Source organism: Nothobranchius furzeri, chromosome 15 (assembly GCF_043380555.1).
Source record: "Nothobranchius furzeri strain GRZ-AD chromosome 15, NfurGRZ-RIMD1, whole genome shotgun sequence".
NCBI classification, from domain to species: Eukaryota; Metazoa; Chordata; class Actinopteri; order Cyprinodontiformes; family Nothobranchiidae; genus Nothobranchius; species Nothobranchius furzeri.
In genome coordinates, this window is record NC_091755.1 from 40,444,561 (window position 1) to 40,464,321 (window position 19,761).

Genomic DNA, 19,761 nt, shown 5'->3' on the forward strand with positions numbered 1-19,761 from the left:
CTTTAGTTGTTTATCAACAGCTCTGGGGAAGGCACCTCTAATAGGATTTCTCCTCCGGGGGAGTAAATCCCGTTTAACACGTGTTATCCATTATGCAATTGGAAATCTGACTTTCCTCATTTAAGAAAGTCTATTCATGTCAGGATTATAGGTCTGGGAAACCTCTCACTGACATATGATGGTTTATGTTGGAGCTTTATTCTTCTGACCCGAGGCACTTTTTGGTTTCTCCCCCTCCTCTCAGGCACAGCGGTGGGGGTTGTGATTTACACGGGCAAGGAGCTGCGTAGCGTCATGAACACCTCCAACCCAAGACACAAGGTACAGTAGAGCCCCCAGTCGGAGCTCTTGTCACATTAAAGCTGTTCGTGGACTCGATCCATCATTGATGAGAGAAGCGATCCGTTTAACTTCAAATCGAGCAGACTTTCACATGCGTACATGTTAAATGTACACAGACGGCTTTTGAGTAACTTTGTTTATCTACTGTCAGGTGGGTTTGTTCGACCTGGAGGTCAACTGTCTGACTAAGCTCTTGTTTGGGGCGCTGGTCGTGGTGTCGCTGGTCATGGTGGCCCTGCAGCACTTTGCTGGCCGTTGGTACCTCCAGATCTTTCGCTTCCTGCTTCTCTTCTCCCACATTGTGCCCATCAGGTGAGACCCACTTAAATGTGTCCTGCATAATAAGAAGAGCAGAAAATCACCTTTTTTTTAATTGAATGCAGCCTGCGTGTTAACCTGGATATGGGGAAGATGGTTTTCAGCTGGATGATTAAGAAAGACTCAAAGATCCCGGGGACAGTGGTGAGGGCCAGCACCATACCAGAACAACTTGGACGCATCTCCTACCTGCTGACGGACAAAACAGGTTCAACTGCTCAACATTTTATTGTGTGACAAAATTAGAGCTGCTGAGGCGATGGAGTTCATACTGAATGAGTTTAGTGTTTTCCTTCCCCCGAGGGCGTCGCTCTGCAGTGGGGGTTCTGTTCACAGAGACCTGCAGCCTACTGGGTCCATAAACCATAACCCCCCACCACATAGTCTCTCATCCATGCACACATTTATAACCCAGCAGCTCTACTGCTGCACTTCCTCAGGCTTGAGGTGTTACACGTCAGATTTACATCCCCCAGTAAAATGATCGGCCGTTTCCCGTATCCAGTGTGCGATTAGGCCAGCGTGGCCCGTGGGTCAGGCTAATGCATGTGCTTGAAATCTTTTTGATATACTGCTAGGAAATGCTTTTAAAATAAGTTTGAGAATGCAGAGGTTGCATGTCATGTCAAAGGGCTCTGGCATTTTTATAGCTATTTTTTCCCCCCAAGTCCCTCACATGTCACGTTCAAAATCTGTTTCAGGCAGCTTGACTGTAAATACAGAGCCAAGAAAACGTGTAAATGTCCACATATTGTTGCTAGAACTGATTTATTATTGAAAACTTTGGTGATTTCTGAAGACGGTTTAAATTGTTCCAGTGCAGCCGCAGCCTGGAAGGAGGCCGAATGCCTACATTCTGTTTAAGAAGTGTAAATAGAACCAAGATCAAAAGAAATGCTAAAGCAACTGCCAGTGGTTTAATAGCATTAGCATGATAGGTGCATACCAGTGTGCGCGGCACAATTTTTAAATCCCGTCCTACTTCATTTATGACCATTACCACCAGCTGCTGATGTCGGTATCTTCTATCCTGTCCCCTCCTGCCTCCCCATCCTTAGAACAGTAAGTTTATTCACACTGTTCCTTTAGTCCAGGGCTATTTAATTTTGGTCCTTGAGGGCCGGTAGCAGCACGGTTTAGTTTTAACACGCCTGATGTCAATCAGCAGGTGATTAACAGGCTTCTGCAGAGCCTGATGAGCTGCTGCACAGGTGATCCAACCTCTTAACCAAGTGTGTTCGAGCAAAGAAACCACGAAACGCGCTGGATACCGCCCCTCCAGGACCGGCATCGAATACCCCTGCTTTAGTCTGATTGACTAAAGGACTCAAGGTGCACCCTCAATGCTTATGACACATTTAAAGTTTTTCCACTGATCTCATCTTCCCTTCTTTTTAAAGTGACAATGTGTGTTTTCCCTGGCGATGGGGGCAGTACATACCTAAATTGTTGCAAGCAAGCTGTATTATTGGCTTTGTTCGAGATGAGCAGACAGACGCAGCAGGGGGCGTGGCCGAAAGTCAGAGTTTAAATCAGACAGATTTTCCTACATGTGTAGCTCACGGGTGACGATGATGACAATATCACGTTAGCGTTCATACGTGTTTATTTATTTTAATTCTGGTGCCTGCTAGCAGCTGAAACACATCCTCACGTGCTTGTGGATATCATATATTGTATATGGAGACAAGCTGTAATGATAAGTAAAGGTTATCAGCTGTAGCTTCAGTGTGCTCATAGGAAACGTGACAAAAGAACACAAAACACATTCCTCTTTATGGCCTATATAGTTGTCATCATCAACGTTACATGATTTACAGAATACATGTGACCAACTAACATTTCATGTTCTACCACCGGATGTTTGGATCAAGATAAGGACCAATCAGATCTTAGATCAGGTGAGAGCCAGCCGTTTCCCGTCATCCTCTAGGCTTTGCAGCCGGTGGAGAGCAACTGCAGCGCCTTGCTCCAAATTCTGCGGCCGCCTTGATCTCACGAGGTTATCGTTGCCTACGTATGCATGACGTCAGAGCAAGTCGGCGTCGTCGGACACAAATCTAACCGGCATGCACTGCTCGCCGATCACCGCTGATCTAATCTGCGCAGAACTGGCTCGTCTCGAACACGGCCAATGTGTTCAAGTAAGACCTTACTAGTGGATGCCCATTAGGGTCAAATCCCTGGGAGCACAATTTTTAAACGAGTGCTTTGTCAGGTCGTTCAACCTCCAGCAAAATGACCAGCTCCCTTTCACCACTGGCAACGAGTGAAGAGGTAAATGTGTAAAACAACAACGTTTATGAATGATGAAAGTTTAGTAACGTAGTAATTAATAGTAAAAACTACACATTGTCACTTTAAAATTTCTTTCTCCAGTCTTAATTTTGTTAAGATAGATAAGACTCTATTGACGTGACAGAGAATGCAAAAAATCAAACTAGACAAGACACCATAAACAACAGTAGTTCCTGTGTAGACACATACACCGTAAGCATTGTGGGTAGAGGGTTGTGAAACACGTTAGCTACCTTAGGCGCACTCTCCATCTTTCAGTAAATGTTCCCACTAGCTCCCGCCCAATGCCACCTCAAAACGGCCTGATCCCACGAGATCTGTGTGGGTCCTGCAGGATCCGTCCTACTGCAGGATCCGTCCTACTGCAGGATCCGTCCTACTGCAGGATCCGTCCTGCTGCAGGATCCGTCCTACTGCAGGATCCGTCCTACTGCAGGATCCGTCCTGCTGCAGGATCCGTCCTACTGCAGGATCCGTCCTACTGTAGGATCCGTCCTACTGCAGGATCCGTCCTACTGCAGGATCCGTCCTACTGCAGGATCCGTCCTACTGTAGGATCCATCCTACTGCAAGATCCATCCTACTGCAGGATCCGTCCTACTGCAGGATCCGTCCTACTGCAGGATCCGTCCTACTGCAGGATCCGTCCCATACTCCCTGACAGCAAACGTGGGTTTTAGGAACAAGAACTAAACCTCATACAAACATCTTAAAAAAGGTCATCTAATGGAAAATCTCTTTTTTTTGTTTAATTTTGTCTGCATTGTACAACATATGTCTAGCATAGCGCTGCTATAGTAAAATGGACACAAATTGCGACAGAATCGCCAACAGGATGGTAATAAACAGGCTTCAGTTCTTAATTGGGCCATTCCCACCTGTACCGGGTCGGCCCGGGCCGGGTAGCGTAGGTTGTTTACATATCTGGGTGGCCTGGTATTTTTCCGGGCCAACCAAGGCTCATTCTCAGCCCTCTTCTCGAGGGGGTCTGCTTCAGGCCGACCAGGGCCAACACACCCACTGCTGACAGCAAACTCACACCTTCCATTAGAGCAAGCCTCTGATTGGTGGGTAGAATCAGCCCACATGGGCTTAAGACAAGGATGTGTGGAATCAACTGGGCCAGGCTGGGGCTACCTGGCCCGGGCCGACCCGGTACAGATGGGAATGGCCCAAATGTGGCCCGTGCTCAGCACCCTTAATAATTGATGCTTTTGTTTAAACACCAGCTGTGGAACAACCATGTTTACTTCATCTTAACAACTTTCTCTACTGGAACGCCTCTGATATGTCCTGCACCAGGTACCCTTACCCAAAACGAGATGGTGTTCCGGCGGCTCCATCTTGGAACTGTGGCATATGGGATGGACTCTATGGATGAAGTACAGAGCCATGTGTTTAGTGCCTACACACACGTAAGGACAGCTACAAAAGGAACAAAATGACAACATTTGTTTGAAAAAACATTTAAAGGTTGGGAAAGGATGAGCGAGCACTGCATTTTGAGTCAGGTTTGTGATTTTTGTTTGGTCGAATGCTTCCTGATCTCATATGACGCTCTTTGTCCCCTCTGACACCAGAGGTTAGTGGAGCAGGAAACCGGATCAGCTCCTAAGCAAAGCACTGACAGTACTTCTTTAATTACGCAACCATTAACCCTTGGAGCACACAGTCTTCTAAAAATAGTAAAGCCACAGCGCAGAGCAGCTCATTCATATTTACTCTACACATCTGGTAATGTTTACTGATCACTATCAGGGCACTTACTGAAAGATCTTTACTTCTCTTGGCTACAATAGTGACCTTCTTCTGGATTAGTCTTGATAGGACGTAGAGATTCTGTAGAAGATGTTTAATGCTTCTACTTTTCACACTTATTTTAGTCTCAACGCCTTCTGCATTTGTTTCCAGCCTACCCATGACCTTCCAACCTCCAGGGCTCCAGCAGCCACTAAGGTCCGAAAGACCATCAGCAGTCGAGTTCACGAGGCCGTGAAAGCCATTGCCCTAGTGCACAACGTGACACCCGTGTACGAGTCCAATGGTGTGACGGACCAGGCAGAGGCAGAGCAGCACTACGAGGACACATGTAGGGTCTACCAGGCGTCCAGCCCTGATGAGGTATGACGGGAGTGCACCGTGCACGAGTTTTCTGAGGGTCCTAAAGTATTCAAAAATGGAGAGAATGAAACAATCCGGAACAACAATTGGGTTCCAGAGATCCTGGGAATAACAAAGACACCAGCTTTTTAAGCCCGTTGTAAATGGATGAACGATTCTCTGTAGTGTAAAGAGCTTTGGAGTCCTGGAGACTCGGAAACCTGCTATACAAGTCCGGCCATTTATCAGACAGCTCTACCACGGAAAAGCTGCTCCAGCCCACCCACTCGGCTAGAACATGAATATTAAATGAGCTGCTTCCCGATTGGCCAGTTTACGTCCTTGACTTTATGACTGCCTGAAGCTAATAACTGTGTTCCCAGGGTGGGGGCGGGGGTGCAGATAAACAAACAAAGACTAGGACAAAGACCAAAAGCTGCGGGTCTGTCTGACATTTGTTCCTAGTCCGAATATTCCCGGTACATCTGGAACGTTGGTTCTCAACTTTCTTTGCTGTTTTCCTCTTGTCCAACAAGGACGTTAGCAGTACCCCGGGCTAGCGTTGGCTGTAGCTCGCCCTAGCGTTGTTCTGCGGTTAGCATTTTAGCGACTAGCATTCATATATGGCTGACGCCAAAGTGGGTTTGGCACATGTAGATTTAAAGAGGTGTGTCGCAGCTTATAACGTGTTAAACCAGCTTTTCTCAGAGCGGACCGTCCATCCGTGGCCATTACATTTAGCTAGGAAAGCTGGTCAGAGACTGCACAGACTTGTTAGGCACCCCTAGCTGCCTGTACACAACAACAAAGTACATGTAATTTTAAATTCTTGGACACTTTTAAGGAAATTATGCAGATACTGAATGAAAGAAATGCATAAATAATTTTCTAAAAGGACAACTTGGATGCGTTCTCCATTTTTCTTCTTTTAAAGCATTGTGGAAGAATGTGATCAGGACTGAGTTTGTGGTAGGGGACACCCCTAGCCAGAGAAAGATGTGAAATAAATAGTTCTGGTCTTTATATCTCCAGAGCCAGCTGGTAGAGTCAGAAACGGGTCTGTTGTAGCTCAGTATGAGGTCTCTGAACAACATGAGGAGATGTGTGTTATTCCATCGGATCCATAAATGCAGACATGCTTAATGAGCTCCGGAGCGCTGCTAGTCTCGTGTTTAATGACACGTGTCACGAAGCCCAGCGTCGTGTTTTCTGGTCGAGGGTCTGGTTTTGTGCTGGTGGTTTGTATTGTTGTCTGGACACGGATGTTTTACGTCACACAGAATAAAAGCTGTTGATTTGGGTTTGCTGCAGCTTGTAGGAGTCAGCTAGAGCAGTGGTTCCTAACCTGGGGGTCCCGACCCCCACAAGGGGGCGCCAAAGCCTCTCAGTGGGTCGCCAGGACCTCTCCACTTTACGGGGTTAAAACTTCATTTATTACTTGTTTATAGCCTACATTTTGCTCACAATTTTTTTCATGAGTGAAAAGTTTACTGATATTAAGACAGGAAATAATTAGTACAGAAAGAGTAACACACTTTTAAGAACATTTTGCTCAGCTCACTGTTTTATTTTCAAGTGTCAAAAGTTCATTAAAGATAGGACTGGTTGATTAATCACAGCCTTTACAGTAAATAATCTAGTATAAACAGTAATATACACATTTAAGTACATTTTGCTCAGTGTATTTTTTATGTGTCAAACGTTTATTGAAAGGAATGATTGATTTATCAGTGTTTACAAGAAACAATGTGTTCAGAAACGTAATACAAACTGTCAAGCACATTATGCTCTGTTTGGTTTTGTTAATGACTTTGTTCTGTACTGGAGCCGACTATTACTGTTATCTATTGAATCAAAGCATATTAAAATGTGCTTGAACAATTTTATCATTTCTTAATACTGTTTGTACTGGAAGAGAGAACGGTTAAAAAACGGGGTCCCTTGGGAAAAAGGTTGGGAACCACTGAGTCAGAGTTCCTGACTCATCAGAACCATCGCTGCAACTTCTGTTGCATTAAATGTATTTACTTCTTTAATAAAGCTGATACTAGCTTGTTATTCAATAGGTTACCTCATGTTATTTATAGAATAGTCCTGAACACGAAATAAACTAAAGTAGAATTAATTTTCACGGAAAACATCAGATTTTTGGATCATTTAAAGTTTCTTTTGACTAAAAAAAACCTGCCAGCCATGTGACGGTTGAGTCAGGCCTGGAGTTGAAGCCTTACCCAGTCCTGTTAGACGCTCAGCGATGCTTCTGCTATGCAGAGATGATGATGATGATGTGTTGGACGTCAGATCCCGGCCTCCCACAGTGAGTATTTCTAGACGGTGACTAAGCTCAGTCTTCATACGCCCCATCCTGGGGCACTGGCTCTGTGCTAGTCAGCGCTTTGCTGACGTGAAAGGACTCCTGGCCATGCAGGCTTCATCACACTAGATGTTTGTAAACGAGGTCAAATGTGAGATTCGTAGTTATTAGTGGAAACCAGTCTCCTCACATTTGTGGCTGTTTGGTTGCTGTCAGTAGACTGGTGATGAATGGGCGGTGCGGCCTGGCTTCCTGTCTGGAGGTTATTAGGAAACGTCACGTCCCATTTTTATCTCCCCTCACAAGTTTATTCTATTAATGGATGTTGTCATGTCCTTCAGAAGGAATAGAGCAAAAACGATGTTTTTATTTCAGAAGTGGACATCCTCCTGGTTTATCGATCGATAACTTTAAGTGCTGAAAATTCTTGAGTTATTGATTAAAGCTGTATTGTCACTGCGTTCCCTGACGACACACACTCTCTCCAAAGTGGACTTAAAACTGAAGAAATTAAACCTCAAATGCTTTTACCATGAGGATTATTTTATTTAACTTTTAAAAACGATCCTTAGCGATCATTTCTCCCTCCTGCGTGCCCCGCGGTGATGATAAAGTTGGTTGGGTGCGTGTGGCGGCCGCTCCGTGTTCATTCCAGTGATCTTGTAAAGCCTCTTCTCTGTCTGCTGGTAGGTGTCGCTGGTGCAGTGGACTGAGAGCGTTGGCCTGACTCTGGTGGGACGAGATCAGTCCTCCATGCAGCTGCGGACACCTACTGGACAAATACTGAACTTCACCATTCTGCAGATCTTTCCCTTCACCTATGAAAGCAAGAGGATGGGGATCATTGTGAGAGTGAGTGAAAAGCGTTGTTTTCATTATTGTTGATGTTTGTTTTGGATTGCAGTTTGTTTAGATCATTTTTGCTTTGATATGTTTTTGTTCAAATGAATCAATTTTATGTTTTTGAAATGAGAATCCCCAGGAAGCCGTAATTACTTTGGACGTCTGTTAAAAACACACACACAGGAAATGATAGCCGTTGTGTTTAGTGCGTGACCACATTTCATTTTTAAAATATAAACGAGTGCAGATTTTAATTCCTGGTACAAAAGCAAACAGAAAAGGTGAAATCACAAAGATCTGAAATCTGACAAATCTAAATGCATTGTTGTGTGCATGACCTTTGAACTAGGGCTGAACGATCTATCGTTTTTGGACCGGCATCGCGATTTCAAGCAGCACGATCGTGTGACCGTCAAAGCTGCGGTTTTAGCTGTTTTGACTGATCCAGGATCAGTTGTGTAACTTATTTTTTGCATCCGGAGTTTTCCCCCTGTGTTATGGCGGCGGCAAAAGCCAGCGCGGGGGAGGGGGGTGGGATGTACCGTCCAGAGCTGAGCCCAACTCCACAGCCGACAGAGCTGCATGTTCAGGTTATTTTCCGTCTTATGTTTCCACACACAGCTGCTAGAGCCGATAATAATGGTACCGTAGGTGAGCCCGGGACAGAGAGAGAGAGAACGTAGTTGGGTAGGGGAGACAGAGACTCCTCCCACATCGGAGCAGGTTCAGGCTGACTTCTAAAGCTCGGTTCATGTTTCATCAGCGCGAGTGCAGAGTCGCACACTTTAGTTGACTTAAAAGCTCAACTTCTCTTTTAAAAATGGTTTGAATGTTTCTGGCGGCGCGCGTTAGTTCAGACGAGCTACGGTGTCGGAATGCGTGCGTCTCTCTCACGGTGAGGATTAACTATCAGACGGCCTCGTCCTGCCGCCGTAATGCAGGGAAAACAGCATTTTTTATTTAATACAGTAAAAAGTGGTTTCTACCTGCAGATTTCCTCCGTGCATTTTTGCAGTAGAACCTGTTTTTATAAAGCTCCTCTCTAGATAAAAATCACAAGCTGCTTCACAAACACATAAAAAAGGCTAATAATGGGAGAAAATATTAATAGCTTTAACTGTTTTTATTGTATGATTAAATAGTAAATAGTAATGTGAATGATTTGTTGTTCTAGATTAGAATCTAGAACATCTTTTCACTTCATCTACAGGATGGCTTGGCAGGCTAGTGTTGGACCTTTGTTTGTAGAAAACCGTGAATTGAACCGAAATCGCAATTTCTGCTAGAAAAATTGTCGTTCAATCTTTTCCTAAAATCATTCAGTCCTACTTTGAACCATAAAATACCTGATTGGACAAAAATCCCACATTTTGTTTTTTTTAGGATGAATCGACGGGAGAAATCACTTTCTACATGAAGGGTGCTGATGTGGTGATGGCGGGCATCGTCCAGTACAACGACTGGCTGGAGGAGGAGGTAGCGCCGAGCAGAAAGCCATGTTTGTAAGGATCCCCTCTCAGACTTTACTGCATCTGAAGGCTCTCGTGTGCTTCATAGTGTGGAAACATGGCAAGGGAAGGCCTGAGGGTCCTGGTGGTCACTAAGAAGTCTCTGACAGAAGAACAGTATCAGGATTTTGAGGTAAACATTTGATGTTTGCTGACTGACAAACAGCAGAATTACAGTAGGATTTTTTTTGTAGACAAGTAAAAAAACTCTCCAAATGTCAAAGTGTGATCTTTGGTAATCAGACTAACCTCTGACCCCTCCCCCCCTCCAGTCACCCCACCCCACCCAACACAAGGCTCCACTTATTGTTTGAGCAGGGCAGGGGTCCATCTCCTCCTGCAGTTTTTAGCCTCGGGCGCATTAGTGAAGTGTGTGATTGAGTGAGCAGAGCTGGTGGGCAGTAGTGAGTCACCATCTGAGTCACACACTGGGTTTGTGTTCCTGTATGAGTCACACACAGATTGTTTTTGCTTTATCTCACTTGCTGTTTGGCCTGGAGCTGGAGCACTGGAGATGGGCGTCAACCGATCAATTATGTCTGCTTTGTGTGCATGGCTTTGTAACGCAGCAGCTCACACAACTCGGTGAAAACAGCTTTGTTGTGTTATTAGGAGACTGTAGCACATTTAAGATGGTACACACTCAAACTATAAGTCTGTAAGTCTATAGGTGTGCTCCGCAGATTAAAACGTGACGATTTCCTGGCTGTTTCTGTCCCTTGAAGCTGCAGGGCTTCTGATTTCACGTCTCACAACTGTGGTCTCTGTGCCGCTGTGCAGGCGCGGTACGTCCAGGCCAAGCTCAGTGTCCACGACCGCTCTCTGAAGGTGGCCACAGTGATCGAGAGTCTAGAGATGGAGATGGAGTTGTTGTGTCTCACAGGGGTGGAGGACCAGCTCCAGATGGATGTCAGACCCACTCTGGAGATCCTTCGCAATGCAGGAATCAAGGTGTGTGTGTGTGTGTGTGTGTGTGTGTGTGTGTGTGCCACGTTGGCTCACTGTAGTAATAAACAAAAAGGGAACAGGACTAAATATCTGAAGTTTTGCTTCACAAATTTGTGAAATAAATTCTCCACAAGAACATTTTTCAGACTTTATTACATGTAGGTGGAGTCAAACCTGACAGTATAACTGTAAATGATAATGGTGGAGGTCTTATGCAAACATCTGCAATGCCAAGTAAGATGAATAAAAGCTTTCAATGAAATCAGAAAAAACAGAGTTGACTCATCTGGCATTGATATTTGAAGTTCTGTGTTCGTCCTCCTAAATCTCTGATGTTCTGTTGTTACCGGTGATTTTCTGGGTCATTTGTGCTAATTGAAGAAAATTTCTAACTTCTGATGTTTGGTATTTTTTTAGAGTAGTAATTATAATGCGGAGGTGGTTTTATTGGTAATACAGGATGTGTTTGAATGTGTGATTTGTTCATTTGTCCTCTAGCAGACACACGAGCAAAGAGACAGATCTGCTCTGGTTCCACCGATACGATGAAGCTTTATTTATTATAGAAGTTTTCCATCAGATCATCACGTCATAAATTAATCCATCAGTTATTCTAAACAATTATTCAAGTATCACAGGGTATCCGCGGGTCCTTAAAAAGTCTTAAATTTGCTTTTCCAAATTTAAGGCCTTGAAAATCCTTAAAAATGACAAATAATCCTTAAATCCAGTTTCCAAAGGTCTTAAATTACCAAAGACCCAATAAGCAAGATTATTTTATTTCTATAAAAATTTTCGTGAATTTCTAGTTAGCGTTCAGCATTTTTTGTGTACGATGTCGGCGTAAGCGGAACCGTACACATTCAGTTGGTTGTGAAAGGGGGCTGTTTTTAGATGAGCACATTAGCTGGTTAAGCTAGTGGGAGCTTGCGCCATGGGGAAGTGCAAGTTTAATGGTAACTGGATGGCTAATCCCACGTTCACGACGTGGTTAGCACCGGTTCCAGGCAATAGCTGGAAATTATAGCTTAAATTTAATTTAAAAAATAGCTTAAATTTGGTCAAAGTGGCCTTAAAAAGGTCTTAAAAAGTCTTAAATTTGGCTCCCTTAAACCTGCAGATACCCTGTATCAACTGCAGCATGACAAATAAGAGACAACGCTGGACTCGACTAATGTACAAAGTGCATAATAGTTGTGTGGAGAGCTGCTGAACCCTCAGGCGTCACTAGGGATGTTTTTGTCCATTTGGGCAGTTTGTCCGTGTTTGTTTGGACTCCATTTTAGCAGCATTTGTGCATATGGTACTCAATTTTGTTGCAAAACCTCTCTCTTGACAAATTTTAAAATTCAATGTGGAATTTTGAAAACAGACTGAGGGAACACTTGAAAACAAACACTACCCTCTTGTGACCTTAGAGGGCAAAAACGCCCCATTGACTTCCATTCAAACCACAGTTTTTGATCCTGCACCATCTGCAACGAATGAGCATGCTTTCTGTGATGTTAGGGTTTCATTTTGGGGAAAAGTATAGTCAGATTTTTGATTTTTACTGTTCACCACCAAAATCAGTCATTTCTCCACATGTGGCCCAGGCGAGAAAGTCTACACGTTTTCTTTAGATCTTCTGCTGTTTGTATTGAAGTCAAAAGGTCAACATGACACCAGACAAGTGAATAAAACACAGATTCACTCTCTCACTGAACTTCAAAGTGTAGAAAACAAAAACGGTTAGTATATTTATGCACCTGGCTGGAGCTCAGGCACCGTCAAACACTTGGTTGTTATTCCTAAACAGGTGATGGTGTGACTTTGCTTTTTTGTGCTGCAAAAGACTCTTATTGTGATTTTTATATAAACCCTTCGTCCGTTTTAACCGTTTCATTTACTTCTTGGATTGGAAACCTCATTAGGCTGCAAGCGGTGTCTGTTATTTATGATCATGTTTGATAAGATTAGGTCACAGATGTTTATGTTTATGTTTATTTATTTGGCAGACGCTTTTATCCAAAGCGACTTATGATTTATAACCTATAGGGCATGTTGTGGTCTGTGGGGGAAACCGGAGTACCCGGAGGAAACCCACGCATGCATGAGGAGAACACGCAACTCCACGCAGAAAGGCCGCAGCCGAGTTTCGAACCTGCAACCTTCGTGCTGCGAGGCAACCGTGCTAACCACTGCGCCACCATGCAGCAGATACTTGTGCCTGTTCATCTGTACATTCCTAGATGACGTCTTTTGTGCTTCTTAAACATAAGATTTGCTCTTCGGGGACTTATAAAACTGAGATGTGTTGATGCTTTCAGCTTCATCTTTTTGTTTTGTTTTAAACAGGTGTGGATGCTGACTGGAGACAAGCTTGAAACTGCAACCTGCACTGCTAAGAATGCCCATCTAATCACCCGTAGCCAGGACCTCCATATCTTCAGACCAGTAAGTGGCTGTTGCGTTTCACGTGAAGTAACCGTTTGTTTGTCTTTAGCACATTTGCTCATGAATCTCAGAAGTTTTTAAATAAGCTGTCAGAAAGTCACAAAGCATGGCCATAACACAGCTACGGCTGGGCAATAAATCCAAGTTTTATCATTCTAGAAGTTTCTGGCTCTTACTGATGTTGTTTTCCTCATGCCAGTTAATTCCATAATAAAAAAAATGAAAATACGTGTGCAGGTTGGCGACATTCACGTCTCTTTTAGGAGCCGTACCGCCTTGAGTTGCGTGAAAACGTGACTTGGCGTAATACACCTGAGTCACAGCCCCATCTAGTGGACAACTTGTATTTCTGTGCGTACCTGTAGTTGTTGTCCATTTATCGTTATCGAGGTGAAATCCTCAATATATCTTGATACTGATTTTAGGCCATATCGCCCAGCCCTTAACACGGGTTTCAGTGGATCATTAAAAGCATTACATTGATTTAGTCTGAATTAAGGCCTTAAATGACATTAAAAGAATTACATCTTATTCTCAGCAGCATTAACATTTAACCATTTTGGTGACAAATGCTACTGAATTTCTCAGCAGTGCAAATGAAAAAATCTGAGGCGGCATCAGAGCAGAGCGACCTCTCGTTCGATCAAAAGAAGAAGGTTTGATGCTGAAACTCTCTCTTTGACTGACAGAATAAAACAGTTGCATTTGCTAAATGTCCAAACTGATAAACACTTCAAACGCTCTCTTAAGCCTAATTCATGCTTCTCCGTCAGCTCCACGAGGAAGAGACGCACGCACGGACGGAGACATTTTGCCTTCATACTTGGTCTCCTGGGGAGTGTTGCAAAGCAATTTCCCCCCCCGGGACAACAGAGGGCATAGCATAGCATAGCATAGTTTATTTATATAGCACGTTTAAAATGCAGCATGGGAGCTGCCCAAAGTGCTGCACAGGCTAAAACAAAACACAACCATTACAAGGAGCTAAAACAAAGGATAAAAATCTCAATTAAAAGCAGAGAAAACATGAATAATAAGAACACATTAAAACAATGACACAATAAAACACTAAAACGAGTCACTGTCTAAAAGCTAAAGTGTAAAAGTGGGTCTTTAAACGAGATTTAAAACCCGCCAGAGATGGAGCCTGCCGAACTCCAATGGGCAATGAGTTCCACAGCTTTGGGGCAGCGTGGACAAATGCTCAGTCCCCCCGCGATTTGAGTCTCATCCGCGGCGTGTACAGCAGCAAAAGGTCAGCCGACCTCAACGAGCGGGTGGGTACATATGGAGTGAGAAGGGCAGAGAGGTAGGGAGGTGCCAGGTCATTGAGTGCTTTAAAAACAAAAGTCAGTAACTTAAACTGCACTCTGAAAATGACAGGGAGCCAGTGAAGATGTGCCAGGACAGGGGTAATGTGCAGGCGCGGTACGTCCAGGCCAAGCTCAGGCAGGGCGTAGCGCTGTTCTGTGGTGTCCTGTCATGTATCGGTCCAAGATAATGAATTTACTACTGTGTTCATATTGTGTTTTTTTTGTATTTAAGAAACTTTTTAACACGGACAAATTTGTCCTTCATTCTCCTCCACCTCTTCATGCGCTCGCCACCTCTAAAGCCACGTTTCCAGTCATTGCCGTCCACAAATAAAACGCTTGCTGAGTATCTTTTCACTCCTCCAGTCGCGGGGGAATAAAACTTTCATATTTTAAGAGTTTTTCCGCGACATATTCTTCAAGCTGCTCCGTGTCTGCCGCTAGATATCCTCGGCTCTGTTTGTTTTTGAGGGTGCAATGGCGACGTCCTGACCAATCACAAGCTTGCGTTCTCCGTTTTGTCGGACGGATACTTAGAAAAAAGAGCTCGACCCCACCCGTCCATGCGAACCTGTCGGAGAGCCCTCAAAAGGACAGATAATGGCGTTGCGTGTCTCCGTATCGACGCAGATGGAGAAGTATAAATTAAGAGAAAACTAAAGGTTCCATGGAGACCAACCATTACAACAGTGGTTCCTAACCTGGGGGTCCCGACCCCCACAAGGGGGCGCCAAAGCCTCTCAGTGGGTCGCCAGGACCTCTCCACTTTAAGGGGTTAAAACTTCATTTATTACTTGTTTATAGCCTACATTTTGCTCACATTTTTTTTCATGAGTGAAAAGTTTACTGATATTAAGACAGGAAATAATTAGTACAGAAAGAGTAACACACTTTTAAGAACATTTTGCTCAGCTCACTGTTTTATTTTCAAGTGTCAAAAGTTCATTAAAGATAGGACTGGTTGATTAATCACAGCCTTTACAGTAAATAATCTAGTATAAACAGTAATATACACATTTAAGTACATTTTGCTCAGTGTATTTTTTATGTGTCAAACGTTTATTGAAAGGAATGATTGATTTATCAGTGTTTACAAAAAACAATGTGTTCAGAAACGTAATACAAACTGTCAAGCACATTATGCTCTGTTTGGTTTTGTTAATGACTTTGTTCTGTACTGGAGCCTACTACTGTTATCTATTGAATCAAAGCATATTAAAATGTGCTTGAACAATTTTATCATTTCTTAATACTGTTTGTACTGGAAGAGAGAATGGGAGGGGGTCGTCAAAAATTTTACTGGTAAAAAACGGGGTCCCTTGGGAAAAAGGTTGGGAACCACTGCATTACAATAATCTGGGACTGACTGATGTGTGTGTTGGAGCATTAGTGGCTTGATTCACACAACTAAAGCAGCAGAGATGAAGGCTTTTTGACAGAACGCTGGCCTCACGCAGCCATCTCTGTTCACTTATTCACTATATGGTGCACTATTTCTCCATTCTCTGTTATCTGCTCCTCATAAACGATCTGGGTGCAACAATTCCTCACTTTAAAGTTCCTCCTTTTGTGATCCGTAACATTTCAATAATTATCGTTTGTAAGATAAAATTTGGGCTTTCAGTTTCCCTGCATGTACTGTCTTAGCCCTGTGCTAACACTGTCGGCTCGTGGGCACCCACTCTGCCGGAGAGCCTTTAGATGGTGGTCACACCGCCCTACACAGCTGAAAAATTCACCTCCACCAGTAAAAGCATCCAAGCCACTGTCGGGAGAACAAACATCCCTTCGCTCGAACAGAAAGGAGAAACCAACTGGACCACTCCCACAGGGAACATGCTAAGAAGTCACTTCCTAATTTGTTCAGCAGGTTTTGGGTTCTGGGGCTGCTTTGATATTCCCCTTCTGGAGCCGTGCCAGGGCAGAAGGAGCACCAACCACATGGGAAGGTTACAACTTGCGTACGACTGTGGTCGCTGGAAGAGAATAACAATGGTTGGCACAGCTTAAAACCCTCTGTCCCTCTGGATGGGAGAGTGCTGACTGGGCCTGCAGCGCACATCTGGATTAGTTTCCTCATGGTCGCCAGCGGCCTGACCTGGACTGACGTATGAGTAGTCAGCGGTCGAAGGATATTCATACTAGGCCACGGCTCTTGGTGACGGATTAATGCCTTGCCTTGCCAGTGCGGCATATTTGGAGAATTTTTAAGTTCATATTTAAATCTGTTTTAGGAATTTATGCAGCCAAATGTTTTCTTCCTCCCAGCATTTCCTTTTTCAGTGAGATCATTGTGAGCTTGAACATTTTGAGTTGTGCGTGTGGAGTAGAACGTGAAAAGCTGCACATCAACACATGTAAACATGTAAACAAAGTATGTACTTATAGGAAAAAGTCACATGTATGAAAAATAAAATAAAGTCGTGCAGGCCCTAGTGTAACTACATGTCTGTGAACACAAGTCTAGAGATCTGTGTCTGCTCATGCTCAGCTCTCACGCGGGTGAATTTTGAAACGGTTTTTGCTGGTTGTTTGTAAGATAACCTAGCTGAACCAATCAGAGTCGAGAGTGGAGTGGGGGGAGGAGGGGCGAGGGCGGGGAACAGAATCAACCAATCAATGAGCACTACGGTTCTCCATTTTTGTTTCAGCTAAGCAGCTAGCTTTAGCAAAACACTCAGCGCCATCCAAAGCTAACTGCTGTACTTGTACAGGGTTGAAATAGTGAACATTTAATTCGGTGCAGATATATTGATTCTGTTAAGAAAAACATGGATTGGCAAAAATATTTTTTTTCTTATGAAATTGGAAGGTAAACCGTTTAGAAGTAGATTATTGGTGGAACAGCTAAACTGGCAGCTTGTGTTTAAACATGACAGCAGCAGGGCATTCATTGATCCTCTTCTTCATAGTCAGAGGGTGTCTGGAACCACCTGGATAAAAAAAACAACAACCAGAAAACATGTTTACAAAATGAAATGAGTCAAAACATTATCAGCGGGATTTTGCTGTTTGATCATTTAACAAAAATTGACTTTAATCAGGTATGAACAGAACATGGTACGTATTCAATTGATTTGGAAATTTTTAATGCATCCATCCGTCCGTCCATCCATCCGTCCGTCCGTCCATCCGTCCGTCCGTCCGTCCGGAGTTGGGTCATAGGGCAGTAGCCCAAGCTGAGAGGTCCAGACTTCCCTCTCCCCAGCCACTTGGGCCAGCTCGTCTGGGAGAATCCCAAGGCGCTCCCTGACCAGGTGAGAGACATAGTCCCTCCACCGTGTCCTGGGTCTACCTTTAGGTCTCCTCCCAGTTGAACTTGCCCGGAAAACCTCACCAGGGAGGCGTCCAGGAGGTATCCTGACCAGATGCCTGAGCCACCTCGACTGGCTCCTCTCGATGTGTAGGAGCAGCGGGTCTACTCCGAGCCCCTCCAAGATGGCCGAGCTTCTCACCCTATCTCCAAGGGAGACCTGGGCCACCCTGTGGAGAAATCTAATTTCTGCCACTGGTATCCAAGATCTTGTTCTTCTTGATCTTGATCTTGATCTTGATCTTTGTTCTTCAAAGCTCATGACTATGAAGGAAGGAACGTAGATCCGACCAGTAAATCAAGCTCTCCCTCCACCACGACAGATTGGTACAATGCCTGCATCACTGCAGACGCAACACCAATCCACGTATTGATCTCACGCTCCATCTTTGCCTCATTTGTGAACAAGACTCCAAGATCCTCCACTTGAGGCAGGACCTCATCCCTGACCCGGAGAAGGCATTCTACCCTTTTCTGACTCAAGACCATGGTCTCAGATTTAGAGGAGCTGATTCTCATCCCAGCTGCTTCACACTCGGCTGCGAACCGCTCCAGCAAAAGCTGGAGATCATTGTCTGATATAGCCAACAGGACCACTTCATCTGCAAAAAGCAGAGACCTGATCCTCAGGCCACCAAAACGGATGCCCTCCACACCTTGGCTGCACCTAGAAATCCTGTCCTTAAAGGTTATGAACAGAATCGGTGACAAAGGGCAGCCTTGGCGGAGTCCAACTCTCACTGGGAATGAGCCCGACTTACTGCCGGCAATGCGGACCAAGCTCTGACACCGGTCATACAAGGACCTAACAGCCCGTATCAGAGGGCCTGGTACCCCATACTCCCGGAGTACCCCCCACAGGGCCCCCCGAGGGATGCGGTCGAACACCTTCTCCAAATCCACAAAACGCATGTAGACTGGTTGGTCAAACTCCCACACACCCTCCAGAACCCCTCCAAGGGTACAGAGCTGATCCAGTGTTCCATGGCCAGGACGAAAACCACATTTCTCCTCCTGAATTGGACAATCCGACGGACCCTCCTCTCCAAAACCCCCGAATAGTCCTTACCAGGGAGGCTCAGGAGTGTGATCCTGCTGTAGTTGTGACACACTCTGCGGTCCCCCTTTTAAATAGGAGGACCACCACCCCGGTCTGCCAATCCAGTGGAACTGCCCCCGATGTCCATGCAATACTGTAGAGCCACGTCAACCAACACAGCCCTACAACATTCAGAGCCTTAACCCTCCCGCTGTCTTTACGGGTGACCCCACGAGGAAAGTTGACCATTGGCCGGGGTTGTTGGTGGTTTATCCCTCGAGGTCCACATGGCAGGGGTGAGGTGGTGCTCACTCCTCACCCCTGCCACGTGGACCCAAGGGATAAACCACCAACCAACCCTGCCCAATGGTCAACTTTCCTCGTGGGTTTGCATCCATGAAGACAGCGGGAGGGTTAAGGAACTCCGGGAACACTGTGTTGGTAGTGCACTGCATTTTTAAAGCAAATAAATTATTTAAGACTCAAAAGATTAAAGTCAGCCACAAGACAACCACAGCATGTCAAGACTTTTTACCCCATGCTTCCTTATGGGAAGTTATAGTTCTGTGTAGAACAGAGGAGGCCAGGCTAGCAGAGCAGAGCGTCCCTGAGACCGGCATTACATTTAAATGATAGCTGTTTTTTTAATGGAATTAAAAGTATTTATTTAGGAAATTGTATGAAAAGAAGTCCCACATTCTGCTTGATTTACATGTAACTTCACAATATTTGCAAAATGATGCATACCTGAGGCATAACCCCCAAAATAAAACAGTTTATTCACCACAATGGCAGGAAAAAGGCTTAATGTCAATAAATGATTTCTATAAAGGGAACACTTATGTCTTTTTATGATCTTCTAGTAAAGTTTAATTAGGAAGGACCTGGCTATTTCTAGCTATTGTTACACATTACAGATTGTTAGAAAGACAAATTAAAGCCGTCTCTTGCAGGATTTCTATTGGTGTCTCAAATTTGGGAAGCATTTT

At 44.5% G+C, this 19,761-nt stretch overlaps 1 protein-coding gene across 1 annotated transcript in view; it reads left to right on the forward strand.

Moving 5' to 3' along the window:
* The window catches only part of LOC107390453 (probable phospholipid-transporting ATPase IIA), a 57,586-nt gene that overhangs the window by 18,579 nt on the left and 19,246 nt on the right, over positions 1 to 19,761 (forward strand). The window contains exons 10-19 of the mRNA XM_015967167.3: positions 245 to 321; positions 494 to 654; positions 726 to 868; positions 4,261 to 4,373; positions 4,870 to 5,079; positions 8,063 to 8,224; positions 9,599 to 9,691; positions 9,773 to 9,856; positions 10,504 to 10,674; positions 13,009 to 13,107. Coding sequence (XP_015822653.1) covers positions 245 to 321; positions 494 to 654; positions 726 to 868; positions 4,261 to 4,373; positions 4,870 to 5,079; positions 8,063 to 8,224; positions 9,599 to 9,691; positions 9,773 to 9,856; positions 10,504 to 10,674; positions 13,009 to 13,107 — 1,313 coding nt within the window. The remainder of the gene's footprint in view (positions 1 to 244; positions 322 to 493; positions 655 to 725; positions 869 to 4,260; positions 4,374 to 4,869; positions 5,080 to 8,062; positions 8,225 to 9,598; positions 9,692 to 9,772; positions 9,857 to 10,503; positions 10,675 to 13,008; positions 13,108 to 19,761) is intronic.